General features: G+C 34.4%; 1 protein-coding gene across 1 annotated transcript in view; it reads left to right on the top strand.

The window, feature by feature from the left end:
• The window catches only part of DSG1 (desmoglein 1), a 32967-nt gene that overhangs the window by 9801 nt on the left and 5223 nt on the right, over positions 1–17943 (top strand). Inside the window, exons 4-13 of the mRNA XM_008073389.1 lie at positions 1424–1579; positions 3193–3337; positions 5221–5387; positions 7435–7569; positions 7871–8056; positions 10669–10928; positions 12608–12747; positions 13985–14167; positions 14231–14338; positions 17652–17785. Of these exons, the coding sequence (XP_008071580.1) occupies positions 1424–1579; positions 3193–3337; positions 5221–5387; positions 7435–7569; positions 7871–8056; positions 10669–10928; positions 12608–12747; positions 13985–14167; positions 14231–14338; positions 17652–17785 (1614 nt within the window). The remainder of the gene's footprint in view (positions 1–1423; positions 1580–3192; positions 3338–5220; positions 5388–7434; positions 7570–7870; positions 8057–10668; positions 10929–12607; positions 12748–13984; positions 14168–14230; positions 14339–17651; positions 17786–17943) is intronic.

Raw genomic sequence — 17943 nt, 5'->3', positions numbered from 1 at the left:
GAGCGGCCATTGCACTCCAGTCTGGGTGACAGAGGGAGACTCCAACTCAAAAAAAAAAAAGAAAGAAAGAAAGAAATGTAGGCTCTCGGAGAAATGGCTAAATATTGACTCCCCTCACTATGAACTGCACACACAAGATCATGTGTTATTCCAAACTCTAGATGAAAAAAGATGGTTATTTAAATAATGAACTGGTCTTCAGGATATATAGAGGAACTACTTCAATGTGGGCTCCTATCTCACAATTTATTAGAACTGAATTCCTACATTTTTGCTTGTTTATTAACATCCACAAGGAGCCCTCTATCACACATTCTTTTTCTTTTCATTTTTTCTTCTTCCTTTCTCCATACACACACACACACACACACACACACACATACACACTCACTCAGATACACTCTCACACAGATTCACACTCATATAAATATGTATGTACACACATACAGATATACACACAAATTCACATAGATTCAGAGGCTCCCCAGTAAGATTTGCTCACAGCCATGTAATATTTTATTTCAAAGAAAGTTTTGGTTTCTATAACCATTTATTTAAATGATCTCCTTTTTCTGCTAATATGTCCTCCCCATTATCAGAATTAAGAGCTTCTACAAAGAGTCAAATAACTCTTCTCACCTACCTGAATCCACTGAAAACTTTCTTCAAAAACTTTACATTTTTTTAAAAAATTTGAATCTGGAGATTGAAATTATATAATAACAATATTACACAACTGCCTAAGAGGGCAAATAATTCCCTACTCTAGCCCCACACTAGCACAGAGCCTGAAAATAATACATGATCAAATTTTAACTGTTGAATGAATTAATGCATGAATCATGACTGTATAGACAAATATGGTAGGATGATATTTTGCTTTTTCCTTGTTTGATAAAAATTGAATTTATTTCATTGCATTGTCAATTACTATTGAAAATACTGGCGCTGTAATTATTATCCTTTTTATTTTTATTTTTTTTGAGTTGGAGTCTCACTCTGTCACCCAGGATGGAGTACAGTGGCACGCTCACGGCCGCCCCAGCGTCAACCTGCTGGGCTCCGGCAATCCTTCCACCTCAGCCTTCCAAGTAGCCAGAACTATAGGCGCATGCTACCACACCCGGCTAATTTTTGATTTATTGTAGAGATGAGGTCTCACCAAGTTGCCCAGGCTGGTCTCGAACCTGCAGGCTCAGGCAATTCACTCATCTTGGCCTCCCAAAGTGCTGGGATTACAGGCTAAGCCATCGAGCCCGGCCTATTATTCTTACTTAGGAAAATAATTTTCTCTATTTTTCAACATTTCCCAAATGATAACAGAGTCATCACATGCAACAATTTTCAGGAAAGCTATCATATATCAAACATAGTACTATTTTATTTGTTGCCTATAATGTTTTCACTTGTGTTCTTTCTGCAGATTCACTCAGATTGTGCAGCAAACCAGCAAGTTACATATCGCATCTCTGGAGTAGGAATTGATCAGCCACCTTATGGAATCTTCATTGTTAATCAGAAAACTGGTGAAATTAATATAACATCCATAGTTGATCGAGAGGTCACCCCCTTTTTCATTGTAAGTGGACTTTGTGTCAATACATATGTTCAGGCCTAAATTATCTTACAAAATCTTAATCTCAGATCATACTTCATTTTATTTCAAGAATCTCAGTATTAGGCATTTTGGGTTGTCTCTTAATTCATAAGCATCCTATGACTCAAAAGAAATGCAGAGAAGATTAAGGGAGAAAGAAGTTGTTTTACTTGAGTGTCTGTAAAATGCTAACCTCTAGTCTATCTTCCCTGGAAAGCTTTTTAACCTTTCTTTGCTCTTTAAATCAGTTGAGAATGTTGGTCCCCTTTATTTAAGGTCAATTTCAAGTAACATTTCTGGAGCTACTGAGAGACGCGTTTATGAGTGAACATTACTAAAAATTCATGTTCAAGTTCACCTGAGCTCTGAATGTACCTTGGGAATGTAGCTTGGGATGCATCCTTAGCTGAATCTCACTCAATTCTTTACAGGAGCTGTCACATAGCTTACGTAGCTATCACATAGCTTACCTTTCTTTTCAAACCTTCAACTACATTTTCACCGTAATCAGTTGAATTTGTGACCAACTTCACCAAATATGTTCAGACCATCCTTCACAAATTCCCCCAATTATCTCTCTCTCCTCCAATTTGGAAATGTTCTTCATTAGATCCAAAAGCAGGACCAATTTTCTGCTTTTTCCCACAACTTTTTCTAAGATATTTCCATTGTCTCGTACCTGTTTCCTCAAGAATCTGATTCCATCAGTCGTTTTTTCATCTTTTTTTTCCTTGCTCCATTGGATACTCCCATTTTTCCTCAATCATCATGATCAATACCTCCTAAGACTTAAAATAAAAATAAGAAATAAAGAAGCCCTCCTTTTCTCTTGTAATCTCTTCTATTAAAGTCCCATTGATCCACATCCCAAAGCAACTTCAAATAACAACCTATAACTGCAATTTTCACTCACACTGCTTGTCTGTATTCCACTTTGAGTGTTTAGCCTTCAATTCCATGTCTATATTCCTGCTTTCTCGCCCACAGCATTGTCCCACAAACTTTAAATCAGCATTCTAGCCTATTGCTTTTCTTGAAGCACAATGTATTTTATATGAAACATACCACATATGTAAAATGTAAACATTACACTTATTACACTCCAAATATAAATAATAATAATAATACAAATACCACACTGCTAAGCTTAAGAATGTGACATTTCTTTAAAGCCCCCCTGTGAGTCTCCTGTACCACATTCTCAAATCACCTCCAAAAACTCCTGTTTCTAATTTCAAGCCCTATATTTGCATTGTTTCCTTCCTCACATGAATCTCTTGAAACACCTTGGTAATTCCCAGTGCAACCTGTTGAAATGCTCTTTTAAGATCTATCTCAATCATTATATCTTCCTACAAAGTCATAGCATTTTTGTTATTTCTTTATATGAATTATCTTGTCACTTTTAAAAAAATAATATTTTGCATTTAAAAAAAATAATATTTGCTTTCCCTTAGTGATTATAAGTACTGCCGGTGTCTGTGTTCTTGTAGAAAATAGTAATGATATGTCTTTTAATTTCCCACTTAATGCTCAAAGTAAGAACTTAATAAATATGTGTTTCATTGTATAATTATTTCTCTTTTTTCTCCCAGATCTATTGCCGGGCTCTAAACTCACTGGGCCAAGATTTAGAGAGGCCTCTTGAGCTCAGAGTCAGGGTTTTGGATATAAATGACAACCCTCCAGTATTTTCTATGTCAACATTTTTAGGACAAATAGAAGAAAATTCTAATGCAAGTAAGTAATATATTGGCTTCCATATCACTCTTCACAGCCAGGCACCTAACCAGAGGCTAAACTATGTCAAGTACATATCATGAATGTAAGAATTCAGCTATAGAAAAGATGAACAGAAAGGCTCCTCCTCAACTATAGAAGCCGCTCCAGTCTGTCAAACATGAGGAACAAAACTAAAGCAATGAGGAGGATTTTCTCACATAACTGACACTACCTTCGTAGGAAATTTCCATTAAGAAACTTCTAAAGTATTTTGCACAGTGGTGGCAGGGGCATTGAAATGAGAACTTAGCCTCTCAGCCTGATTGCAGTAAAGGGCAATCTTACCTCCTTTTGTTGATACAGCTTTTTTATTTTTTCAATTTTTAAGTTAATTCCTTTAAAATCACTTATAGAAATAGCATAAAAAACTTCATTTTAACATACCTACTTTTAACCTTTAAGTGGTATATTTTCTTGTAAATTCCAAAAATTCTTACACTTTACTTTTATTCATTAAAATAGCTGTACTTTCAGCTTTAAAAAACATTATTATAAATATGCTCATAAAAATTATGCAATATTAAAATAAAAAAGAATCGAAATCTACTCTTTGCTCTCTCAAGTATCATTCTTCAGAGGCAACCACTATGTGTTCTATGATTACATAAACATAAATAACATGTTTTTGAACATAAATCGTCCTTTACATATGAATCCACAGCATGAATTTTTATTTAAATATATTTTGAACATATTTCTATATCAGGACATGTAGACTTTCTTACTTTTTTTAATGGTTGCATTGAATTTAATTATACAAACGTGCCATGATTAGTTAATTGCCTAGTGAAAACATTTTACAATTTCCACTATAAAAAAGAACAAAATCATGACATTTGTGGCACATGGATGCTGCTAGAGGACATCATTCTAAGGGAATTACCACAGAGACAGAAAACTGAATAACACACATTCTCACTCATAAGTACAAGCTAAACACTGGGCACACAGGGGTACGATGACAGGAGCAGACATTGGGACTATTACAGAGGAGAAGGAAAGAGGAGTAATAAGGGTTAAAAAACCACCTATTGGGTACCGTGGTCAACACCTGGGGGGGAAGGAGACAGGCTCATTAGATGCCCAAACCTCACCATTGTGCAATAGAGCCATGAAACAAACCTGCACATGAACCCTTTGATTCTAAAATAAAATAAAAGCTAAAAAAAGTAAAAAGTAAAGACAAATCAATAAAATGTGCAGATTTTAAAAATAAAAACTATGTTAAAATGACTACAGAGAGATAAATGATGCTCTGGGTCATTTGTAGAAAAAAAATGGTGTTTGAAGCAGAGTTGGAGAGTAGAAAAGAATAGTAGTTCATGAATGAGCACCAGCAGCTGTTCACATTCTCCAATATTCTTCATCAAAGCTACTTCAAAGATTATTAAAAGTTAAGGGACAGGACAATCTATGTAGTGAAACAAGCATTTCTTTAGATCTACTTTGCTACCTAGCACTTAACTAAGGGCCACCCAGACCACAGCAAGAATGGGGAAAATGTTGGTCTGGTATTACCATCATTTTATTTTGTCATTGCATCCTACAAAAAATAAAAGAAGAAATTATGTTAGAATAAAAAAAAGAAAACCAGAATAGCACATTTCCCCTTTGTTTCACAATTATCAGTAATGTCTAGGTTTCTAGTAAAATGTGATTTTTTAAGGTAAAAGTATAGAAAGGAGCTAATATACTCATATGTTGAACGAATAAGAAGGGACACCAGTAGAGTGCACATTATATGGACCAACTAGCTCTAATGCCTTGTTGGAAAGGTGGTATACTATATTGTAACAAAAATGTAAATTGTCTATTTGTAATCAATTTTCCTTGATTTCTAGATACATTGGTGATGAGACTCAATGCTACTGATGCAGATGAACCAAATAATTTGAACTCAAAAATAGCCTTCAAGATCATAAGACAGGAACCTTCGGATTCACCAATGTTTATTATCAACAGATATACTGGAGAAGTTCGAACAATGAATAATTTTCTAGACAGAGAGGTAATTCTTTTTCTTTAAGTGGGTTTTTAGTCTCAAAGGAACAGATTCTAAAAGCAAGAGTACCTGAGAGAAAAGAGAAAAAGAAAATAATGTTTTAAAAGTTGAACTATTTAGCTTTTTCACATAATGGTAATGACGTGTGAAATATCTTCAAAATTTAAAAATGGAGATTCCTCAACTGCATTTCACACTGACATTTTTCATTTATCAGTTAATTAGAATTTGCCTCAATTTAAGAAAACTATATTGTAAAAGTATACAAAAAAAATGCATGAGGTGGAAGCAAAAGCTCACTTTTAAAAAATGTGTTCTATAATGAAATAAACTGAATAAATACTTGCTATATGTCCCCATCTGAGAGAGTTACAATGCACATGAACATGTTGGGGGCTTCAGGAATATCTCCAAAGAAACTTACTTACCTTTCTTTAACCCAATATATCCTAAACTCCATTGACAGCAGAACTCTTTCTTTTCTTTTAACACCTATTGATAACCTACTTTAAGAAATGAATCACAGGATCAGAATGGTCCATAGGAATTAAGTAACATCAAGACCAATCTTTTTGTTTACAAATATGAAAATCATTATTATTATTAACAGATTATTATTATTAACAGATTAGCATCAGCATTATGTGGTTTCTATCATGCCACGAGAGCCCATGATTTAATTTTAAAATGTCTTCTTTAATATATATTTTAAATATTGCCTTGAAATAAAATGTAGCCATCTTATATGCACATTAGGGGTATAAGTAAAAACATTTCATTTTCTAATAGATACTCACATTTTAATTACTCTTGTTCTTTAAAAATGGCAGTCTTTCTCTGCAGATGACTTTTAGGCTTAAGATACATTAGATAATTTTAACACTCTTTGGTGAGCTAAATGTTATTAGTTTCCAGGTTACCTAAATCTTATTTTTGCTTGTTTGAAAATTACTATTAGAAGAAATTGACTAGCTTCATCTCTTCCAAACTTTCTTAAACAGCCCAATGGAATTTCTTTCATGTCAAAAGATCTTTAGTGGTAAAGAGCTGTAAGAAAATGACATCAGAAGTAAAGAAACTCTGCAGTCATTGGGAAACTGCTAGAACAGATATTCTTACCTGGGGTCCATGAAGAGTATTCATGATGTCTCAAACTATGAATTATTTATGTTTATTTTTATCTTATTTATTTTTACTTATTTATTTTTTGAGTCAGAGTCTCACTCTGTCTCACAGGTTGGAATGCAGTGACGCAATCACAGCTATGCAGCCTCAACCTGCTGGGCTCAAATGATCCTTTCACCTCAGCCTTCCAAGTAGCTGGGACTACAGGTGCACACCACTACACCTGGCTAATTTTTTTATTTATTGTAAAAAGGAGATCTCACAATGTTGTCCAAGCTGGTTTCAAACTCCTGGGCTCAGGCAATCCTCTCGCTTCAGCCTCCCAAAGTGCTGGAATTACAGGCGTGAGCCACTGTGCACAGGTTTCTTTAGTTTTATATTTATAATTTCAAATGAGTATAAATAAGTCTAGGAAAGGTTCCATAGCTTTTACCAGCTTCTAAAAATGTAAGCACCATTAAATAGAATAAAGAATAGATACATCATCGATAACTCCATTATTGGGGAGGTGGTGGCCACAGTCCATCACCTCCCCAAAATATAAACCATTTGTCATTATTTTATATTCTTGCACACTCAGGGTTTGATTTTTTGGGGGTATGGAATTTTTATGCCACAATATTCAGTAAACCTTAATCTCTCTCCTCTTGATCATTCTGGTTTGTTTCACACTTCATAAAAATTTTCAACCTCTGGATATATTAAGATTAGTAGGGAATGGGGTCTTTAAAAAACATTGCTTCTTTTAAATGATACTGGATGAGCAATATTTGGAATAATTATGTGAGATGTGTGAATTTTCTGTGTTAACCTTACTTCTGTAATAGATTTATGTAAATGTTGAGCCAACATTTAAAAGAACTTTCTGTAAAACAGAGTATAGACTGTCTATGTTAAGTGTGATAATGCTTGTAATATGCATTTTCAGCAATACAGCCAGTATTCTCTTGCTGTGAGAGGATCCGATCGAGATGGTGGGGCAGATGGCTTGTCAGCGGAGTGTGAATGCAGCATTAAAATCCTCGATGTCAATGATAACATCCCATACATGGAAATGTCTTCAGTAAGTATTTGTTCTGGAAACTAAAAATTTTCAATTCTTTACATTCTAAAATTGTAGGGACAATTCTGTTTACAGATGTACCTGTTATGTTAAGTGACATACAACCCAAATGTAGACACACACCTTTGTCTTGTGTTTGATTATATAAAAGAAAATAAATGGATTTAAATACTGAAAAGTGAGATTATAAACACAGATATATTTTCTAAATAATGAAAAACTATCAACCTTTCAGTATAAGCCTAGTACAGTTCTCCTCTTATTTACACAGTTGTGTTAAGACTTTTACTTTTTGTTTCAGTATGCCATTACTATCGATGAAAATGCTCTCTATTCAGACTTGATGCAGATTAGAGTAATCGATTTGGATGAAGAGTTCACAGCTAACTGGATGGCAGTAATTTTCTTTATGTCTGGAAATGAGGGAAATTGGTTTGACATAGAAATGAATGAAAGAACAAATGTGGGAACTTTAAAAGTGATTAAGGTATTGTATAATTATCCTAAGTATTTTGTTTTCTTGGTCTTCTTTCAAAATGTTAAACTTATAATAATGCTAACATTTCACAAACTTGACTCACTGGAAGAACAAAAATTACTGTGTCTTACAATTATATACGACATAGAGCTTTTTTATATAGAATTTTTCTGTTTATATCATTTCAGGAAAACAGGCATTGAACTTTTACTTGAAACATTTTGTCAATACAATACTCCCTAACAGATCATACACACTAAAAGCATTTTAAAATAAAAATAGTACTTTATGCTTGCAACAAGTTGATTAATCCTTAAAGTTAATAGTTCAAGAATTTTTAAATTTTTTTTGAGTCAGGGTCTCACTTTGTTAGCCCAGGCTGGAGTGCAGTGGCATGATCACAGCTCATTGCAGCCTCAACTTCTTGGGCTCAGGCAATCCTCCCGCTTCTGCCTCCTGAATAGCCAGAACTACAGGTATACACTGCTACGCCCAGCAATTTTCTAACTTTTTGTAGAGATGAGGTCTCATTATGTTGCCTAGGCTAAGAATTTTTTTTAAGTAGATTTAACATAGACTTTAAAAAATGTTTATGTTAATAAGTCAATTATTATACACCAAGAATATTAATCGTGCAAATTAAAATTTGCTTATTCTTCCAATGTGTTTTCATAAAATTAAATTACTGCAAGTGTAGCATTATCATACTTCTGTCTCACTGTGGCTGCTGACCAAGGCTTATCGGGAACACTAATATGCTAGAGATTTGGTTTCAGTCAAAAGTGTTCTTCTGTGTCCCCCATATTAATAACTCACCACATTTACTTGCAATGGAATTTCCTCTGAGACTTGAGAAAAAATTCTGCCTCCTGGAGAGTTGATAGTGAAATTCTCTCCCTGTCCTACAAGACTTGTAGTTTTTAAAGTCCGCATTAGCTGTACATGGATTGTATGGATAGGATGTATGCAATATAATTCTACATAGTAAAATGTCATCTCTTGTTTTAAGCATTTTTTTTTTCAGAATAGTCCTGGGAAACAGACTCTTAAGAAATTCTGTTCCCATAGGAATATGTGGGGTTTGGTCCCATGTCCTCATAATGTGTCACCATGATTATAGCTTCTCTTCAACTTGAGACAGTGTGAAGATGCCTAAGTTTATTTCTCACAGTTTCCCTGCAGACTAGATTATATGATACCCATATTGCAGGTAAGCCAGTGAGGTTCAGAGAAAGCATGTAACCTGCGCGAGTTCTCATACCTAGTAGGTGGTTCTGCCAATTTTAAATTTAGTTTTCTTTAGCTGTGAAGTTCACATTCTTTCCATGATACTATCTAGTGTTCAATTCTGGGGAAACTGAGTCCTAATTTATTTCACTCCAAACTACTACATTACCTTGGAAAATTATTCAACCAATCTATCTTCAATATTGCCATGTTCAAAATTTCTATAAAATGGGGATGGTGAATTTTCTCATGACATAACATGACATGATATATTAAATCCTCGTTATAATTATATACATAGGTCAAGTGCAGTGGCTCACGCCTGTAATTCCAACACTTTGGGAGGCCAAGGAAGGATTGCTTGGGGCCAGGAGCTCCAGACCAGCCTAGACAATAAAGCTGGACCTAGTCATACAAAAAAATCAAAATTTAGCCAGATATGGTAGTGCAGGTCTGTAGTCCCAGTTTTTCGGGAGACTGAGGCGGAAGGATCACCTAAGATCAAGAGGTCAAAGTTGCAGTGAGTCATGGTTGTGCCACCGCACTCCAACCTGGGGAACAGTGCGAGACCCTGACTAAAAAGCAAAATTAAATACATATATATATTATATATATGTAGTGTGTATGAATATATAATTTTATAGTCATTCTTGGAATGGCAAATAAAACCAACATTAGAACAAAGATTCAAAATTTTTGTTAAATAGGAGAGCTCAATGTGTGAATCTCTATTTTTGTCTAAATTACTCTGTTGTAAGAATTTAGGAAAATATATTTGTTAAGTATGAGTATAATGGCATAGTCGTTTGTGGATTTTATGTGTTATGGATATTGACATTATTTTTCATAATAAAAGTACTATCTAATTATTTTATAATATAAAATAATCTTTTTCTAGAATAGTTGAATAAACATTTCTATTACATTCTATTACCTGATTTATTCAAAAAGTTACATTTATAAAGTAAAATTTATTATAGATAATTCTGTGTAGATAAAACTAAATGATTGCGCTTCTAATACATTTGACCCCTAACTTGCAATAAATAGAACTACTTTCTGAGAAACATGAAATGATTAAAGGTAGCATAAATTGTCTGTGTACTAAAAAATACATACATTTGACCATATGTGTTATTTTAAGTTTATGTCAGACATTTTCAGCTTTTCAGCAATGGATCAAGACCAACTGGATTTTTTCTCACTTTATTTGCACATATTTACATTGAACTGTAGATTTAAACTGTAAGACTAGATTGTGTATTTGTATGCATTTATACTTAGTTGAGGAAGAGAATTTTTTTAAAAAATTTTTAATTATTCTCAAGGATCTTCTGTTTCATCTAGAATGCTTTTTATTTTTATAGTAACACATTTTACTCTGTATTTTCTAGCCCCTAGATTATGAAGCCATGAACAGCCTACAACTTAGTATTGGTGTTAGAAACAAAGCTGAATTTCATCAATCAATTATGTCTCAATATAAACTCACAGTAACTGCAATCTCTGTTACGGTGTCAAATGTAATTGAAGGCCCAGTTTTTCGACCAGGTTCAAAGACATTTGTAGTAAATAGTAACATGGGATCAAATTATAAAGTGGGAGACTTTGTAGCTACTGACCTGGACACAGGTCTAGCTTCAACAACTGTTAGGTAAGAATGATATTTTTTAACTAATATTCACCATATATTGATCTTAAGTATACATGTTCTCTTTAGAAACTGTAAGTATCAAAATTAGAATATTTTTATTATTTTTGAAACCATTATTTGTCAACATTACTAACTACTGAATTGTTACTTAATTTAGAGTGTTTAACTCAAAATATAAAAATGTGCACAAAATGTAAGGTGTAGAACTATAAAGATGTTAATATGTGAAAATAATGTATATTGAAAATTTTGAAACTTCTGTGTTTATATAGCTTATTGACCAATTAGCTGATTATTACAGGATTTTAAGAAGCTCTTTTTTTCATTTCAAATCTGTCCAGCTTGAAATCGATTAGTTTAAATTAGTTAATTTCAATTACATTCTTCACTCTAGTCAGCACTTAATATTGACCAATAACACTGGTGTGAAAAATTAGCTATATTAGGAAAATTTATATTAAGGACATTTTTTTTAAAACACCGTCTATACAAATATTTCTGCCTATTCAAGAAAAATGTGTACATGCACCTCAATTCATAAATATGACTGTGTTTGAGAAGAAGAGTTGGGGAAAGACCTCACAAATGTGTCTTAAGAGTTCCTTCTTTGTGTTCTTCTAGAAGTTCTGTTCTAGGTACTATCACACTGTACTGCATGGTCAATAAGCTTTTTTGTACCTCACCCGAATGAATTTACCAAAGGCAGCCCCTCCTTTCAAGGTCCTATGCCCTGAGTTTAGCACAATACCTGAGAGAGAGGGAGTTATCTAACCATTGTTTGTTTTCCAAGTATGTAAATGAGCAGGAAAACACTGAAGTCAAAGATGAGAAGAGGAGAATAGGGTAGATGCCCAAGGCAAGGACATACTTTGAAAATTCAAAAGAAGTCTTGAAAAGTCATCCTGCTTAGTGTGACAAGAAAGGGTGGAAATAGAGGGACAAGTGCAGCCCAAGCTGATAAAGCAACTTCTTTGGAAAGAGAATGGTTTAGAATTAAAAGCAGCCCAGGAAATCCTAGAATCTGTGTCTTCCAGGATAGTTTTGTTTGTTTTGTTTTGTTTTGTTTTCTGAGTCAGGGTCTCACTCTGTCACCCAGGCTGGAGTACAGTGGCACCATCACGGCTCATGGCAGCCCAGAGCTCCTGGGCTCAAGTGATCCTCCGTTTCAGCTTTCTGTAGTAGCTGGGACTACAGGCACACATCACCACGCCCAGCTTTTAATTTTTATTTTTGTAGAGACAAGGCCTCACTATGTTGCCTGGTCTGATCTCAAACTCCTGGGCTCAAGCAATCCTCCTGCCTTGACCTCCCAAAGTCCTGGAATTATAGGCGTGAGCCACCGTGGCTGGCCTTTCAGGAATAGTTCTGCTGCCACCAAAATGAAATAAAAATGAGACTATAAGCATCAAAGGACTATTCTAACAAGAAAGTGGAGATAAAAGGACATTCCATCAAAATGGCTGCTCATTCATTTTTTTCTTAAAGTTTAATCTTTATAAACTTTGCTTGACTAGCTCCATTCAGTAAGATTTCCCTGAAAAAAAAAAAAGTCTTCAATAATTAAAACTATGTTTGAGGGATATAACTATGACTAGAAAAACATATTTTATAAATAACATAGCTTCTTTCTTTTTTTTTTAGATAGCTGACATTAATATATCATTTTCTTTCAAATACAGATATGTAATGGGGAATAACCCGGCTGACTTGCTAACTATTGACTCAAAAACAGGCGTGATCATGTTGAAAAATAAAGTTACTAGGGAACAATATAACATGCTTAATGGAAGATACCAAGGAACAATTCTATCTATAGATGGTAAGAAATCAACCTAACTGTTTTTTCCTCTTCTAGAGGAAGCCGTATGTATACTCAAATACTAAAATTTTAATTATTATAGTTTAAAGTAACCCCTTTCCAACAAAAGTTGCCATATGAGACAGTATAATCTAGTGCTTAAGACCATGAGTTCTGAAGAAAAATTTCATTAGTATCTTGTTCCATCACTTACTAGCTATGGTATCTTAAAGAAATTACTTAACCCATCTCTACCCCAGACTTTTTTTGAAATGGGACATAAGAATATGAATTTAGAAGGATGTGAGGATAATGATAACAATAACAACAAAGATTATAACAATAGAATAAGCACAGTTGAGCTGAAAGGGCATGGGCTTTGATATCAGATAGGCTGAATTTAAACCTATTTCTGTTACGTATTTCTGGAAATATTCTTATTAATTTGTTTAAAAAGTATATTTTGAGTCCTAACTAAGTTTTAGCCGTTGTGCCAGGTTCTAGAGTTGCATAAATGAACAAGGTCAGACAACTGGGCTCACATCTATATAATAGAGATAACAAAATAATCTCAAACAAATTATTCCCATATTTTAATCTAATAATTCCACTTTCAATAATCTTAGGAAAAGTCTAAGTATAAAATGTTTAGTGCACAGAGAGTGTTATCAGCACTCTCTTTAATATTTAAATATTTAAAATAATATAAATAATAGGTAACTGGATCAGTAAACCATGGCTCACTTGATATAAAATTATGTGGCCATTAGGAACTATGTTAATAAAAATATTATTTAGGCACAAAAGAATGCTTAAAGTTTAAATTTTAAAAAATGAAATGAACCATATGGTTATATCAATGTAACATAAATAATAAGCAACTCAGCATTTTAAAAAATCAACAATAGTTTTCCTTGGGCATTGCTACCATGAGTTTACTGTTTGTTTCTGTTTTTATTTTTCTCTATAATTTTTTACTTTTCAAGTTATATATAATATCCAACTATTTGTAGTGTAAAGAAATAATCCAATAGATCGTATTACTAGTAATAATAACAATTTTAATAATAACAATATAGCTTAATTTATTTAAAAACTGAGTCATAGTCAAGGAATGATTTGAGAAATTAGACTTGATGGGAATAAAGACATTGAAATAAGTATTGATGTAAAAAAGAAAATAGCTCTGTATTGTCACAATAAATGTATAATCACACTAAATGTATAAATATTTCTTCCATTTTGAACCTTATTGCAGACAATCTTCAAAGAACTTGCACTGGTACAATTAATATTGACCTTCAAGGTTCTAACTGGCCAGCTCGTGATAGTACTAGTACAAATACTAGCACTGATACAGGTACTAATACAGGTACCAGTACCAATGAGAATGGAAACAATGGCGGAAGTATCAGTACGAGTACAGTGGACAATACTAATGGTGACATAGTTACCAATTCAGATGCTACTGGCAATACCCAAACAGATGATTGGAATAATGGAGGTGTAGGTGGAGGTGCAGGCGTAGGTCAAGGTGGAATACTCTCAGACAACGTACATTTTGGTCCTGCTGGCATTGGACTGCTCATCATGGGATTCTTGGTCCTAGGATGTAAGTAACAACCTTATTTATATGTGCCTGCCCAAAAATGGTGGGGGAGGAGATACGTTTTCTGATTCTCAAAAAATATAGTCTCCAAATTCTTATTTTGTGCAATTATCAAATTTCTATGCTTGGCAATGTGTTTATAAAATGAAAAAATTGAACTTCTTGACCCCTGTGGGATCAACCATCCATGGAATGAAGGAATATAGTTAAAAGGTGAACTTCTTCACGCTGTTGGGGAAGGACTATGAAGAATAAAATGTTTGCAGTAAGTCTCAGTGGGATGAGAAAGTGCCGTAACAAGGTAGGCTTAAGTTGCTATTTGAGTGAAAAAGACAATCAGAAAAGGCTACATAGAAAAAGTAAATTCTGAGTTGGGTTTAACAGATGAATAGGAATTAGCTTGATGAACAAGAGAAAAGGAATGGAGAAAAAAATCTGTGTGTACAAAAACCAAAAGAATAAGACTGCAAAGTCCTAAAATAGAGAACTCCAATGTGGAAGAAATAAGGCATGACAGCGTGGTGAGAGTTGAAACGAAAAGAGAGGATCTTAAAGGGATTTTATGCTATGCTAACACTGCCTAGCATACTAAAAGGTGAGCTGGATAGACCTAGGCTTAAATTTCACTTTCTAAGTTTAACTGTTTGAGTTTTTCAAAGTACCTAGCCTTTCTTTTTTTTTTATTTTAATTAGTTTAAAAATGTTGTCACTTAACCTTTTTGAGCCTTGCTTTTGTCATCTGAAAAATAATAATACTTACCTCATAACATTGCTTTGATCATGAAAGAAAAGACCCACACATGAAGCACTTAGCACATTCGATGGCCACTAGAGTAACACTAGTCAGGGATCTAGCCATGAAAGTAGAATCCAAGAAACTCTCCAGGTGGCCTTTAATGTTACCTTGGATAATGACAGAAATTAGAGTGGGGGTGAACAACATGCTACAGTCTCTGAGAAATGAGAAGGGGAACACTGAAGGAAGTAGGTCGTCATTGGCAAATTATAATTAAATTAATGCCGGAGTCGGCCCTGGTGGCCCATGCCTATAATCCCAGCACTTTGGGAGACTGAAGCTGGAGGATTGCCTGAGCCCAGGAGTTTGAGACCAGCCTGAGCAGCATAGTGAGACCTTGTGTCTACAAAAAAATCAAAAAATTAGCCAAGCAGGGTGGTGCACACCTGGAGTCCCAACTACTCGGGAGGCTGAGGTGGAAGGATCACCTGAGTCCAGGAGTTCAAGGCTACAGTGAGTTGTGATCATGCCACTGCACACCAGTCTGGTCAACAGTGAGACCCTGACTCAAAAATAATAATAATAATTAATGCAAACATCGCCATTTTTAAGTGTGAAATCATAAAATCTTAGTGTCAGAAATACCTCAGATGTTTAATTAAAATACACATATAAAATGTAAAGTCAGAGCACTTACATACAAAATGCTTTTTCTACTTTTATTTTTCTTAGTACATTAGCAGCCATAAAAAGATGCTTTTTACTACATTGATTTGAAAACTGGATTTTCTCTGATTTTAAATAACTCACCCATTTGAACTTTTTTTTTTTTTGAGTTGGAGTCTCACTCTGTCACCCAGAGACTGGAGTGCAGTGGCCGCTCCTTGGCCATCGCAACCTCGACCTGCTGGGCTCCAGCGATCCTTCCGCCTCAGCCTTCCGAGGAGCCGGAATTACAGGCATGCGCTACCACGTCCGACTGATTTTTTAATTTATTGTGGAGATGAGGTCTTGCTGCCCAGGCGGGTCTCGAATCCGCGGGCTCAGGCAATCCACTCACATCAGCCTCCCAAAGGCACGAGATTACAGGCTGAGCCACCAAGCCCGGCTCCTTTTGAACTTTTTAATCAACATTGGATTCATCTAAACCACAATGAGTTTGGACATGCTGATAACAGAGATTAAAGTTGAGGCTCTTTTTCCATAGTTTAAAATATATTTTGAAAAAAATGAAGTGAAATTTCTTTCTTTTTTTAGGCATGGGAGGTCTTGCTATGTTGTCCAGGCTGGTCTCGAACTCCTGGCCTCAAGTGATCCTCCCGCCACAATCTCCCAAAATGCTGGGATTACAGGTGTGAACCACCACGCTTGGCCAACAAAAAAAAGAAATTTCTACACTAATACATAAGAGTTTTTCCTTATTGGCTCAAAATTGATTGAAGTAATAACCAGGAAATGTTCTATTTGAAGAGAGAATGAGTTTGTTTTTTTTTTTTTAAAAAAAGAAAACCTTCTCGTTAAAATTAGCCAAAGCAAGAAAAATGCAAAACTGCTAACAAACTTGCAGAATGTAACATAAAATGTATATGAGAAAAGATAATTCTCCAATTCTTAGCCTCATTGATTTCCAACCAACATTATAAAGTTTTAAAATTTAATACTTTATAAAAGTCACTTAATTACCCAAGTGCTAATTATTACTACTGTTAATAGCTAGCTTTCACTTTGAGTCTGTTTTTCATGTTGGTGACTACCTTTGGATAGTGTAGTTAATAAAAGACTTACAAATTATATATGGGCCTTAGAGCCAGTGCCTCTAGATTCAAAGTTCTCTCATCTAGCAAAAAGAAAAAAAGCAACACATGGAATTCTTTCCCTCTTTTTTCTTCCTCCCTTATTTCTATCCTTATTATCTTCCTTCCTCCCTGCCTTCCTTCTTTTTTCCTCCTTCCTTCTTCACAATTTTTAAATTTTTGCATTCTTTCTTTCATCCATTCATTCAAAACCATTTATCAAGACTGTCTTATATAAAAGGCTGATAAACAGATGAATAAGAAAACTTCAATTGACTCACAACAAAAGGCATTGCTAAGCAGTGCTGTGTTCTCTAAAATGTGCACATTCTATGGCAGCTAGAGTAGCAAAGTAATTTAAAGAAAAGACAAATGTGTAGGGGGAAATAATAAGATTTTACTGTAGAAATAAAGAAAAGCAAGCACATGTGAAAGAAAGAAAATAAAGACATGGAAGAAGAAACACAAAGAATCAAGCATTTCACCTGACATCTTCCTTCTCTCCTTTAGCATTTTTCTAAGTAATGACATGGAAAAGACTCATCATTTTGATAACATAATACAATTTGTAATTTGAATGCTATAAAACAAATTAAAATTGATGGCAGTCTAGTTCACGGAAGCTCACATTTATGTTGGTGTCTGATCCTGTTTTCTGAAAATTTCACAATGATTTTAAAGCAAAATGGAATTATATTAGGAATTCAAGTTTAATAATTAAAAGAGGAAGTTGTTTTGTTTTTTATAAGGGCCCACTGCTAACTCTGGTATTCCTCTCCATCATCAGTGGTCCCGTTTTTGTTGATCTGTTGTGATTGTGGAGGTGCTCCTGGTGGTGGAGCCGGCTTTGAGCCTGTTCCCGAATGTTCAGATGGAGCAATTCATTCATGGGCAGTAGAAGGACCACAGCCTGAACCCAGGGTAAGCGCTAATCTGTAAGAAGTGTCCTCTGATTGTCACCTAAACTCAGTCTTTACACATGCACCAAGATGGCAAATACTCGCAGTCTATGCTATTCTTTGTTTTGGGAAAACTAATAGGGAATATGAAGAGGAATCAAAAGTACATCAAAACTAAAT

Source organism: Carlito syrichta, unplaced genomic scaffold, assembly GCF_000164805.1.
Source record: "Carlito syrichta isolate Samal-C Ts95f unplaced genomic scaffold, Tarsius_syrichta-2.0.1 Scaffold315831, whole genome shotgun sequence".
Lineage (NCBI taxonomy): Eukaryota > Metazoa > Chordata > Mammalia > Primates > Tarsiidae > Carlito > Carlito syrichta.
This window is presented reverse-complemented; position numbering and strand designations above follow the sequence as displayed.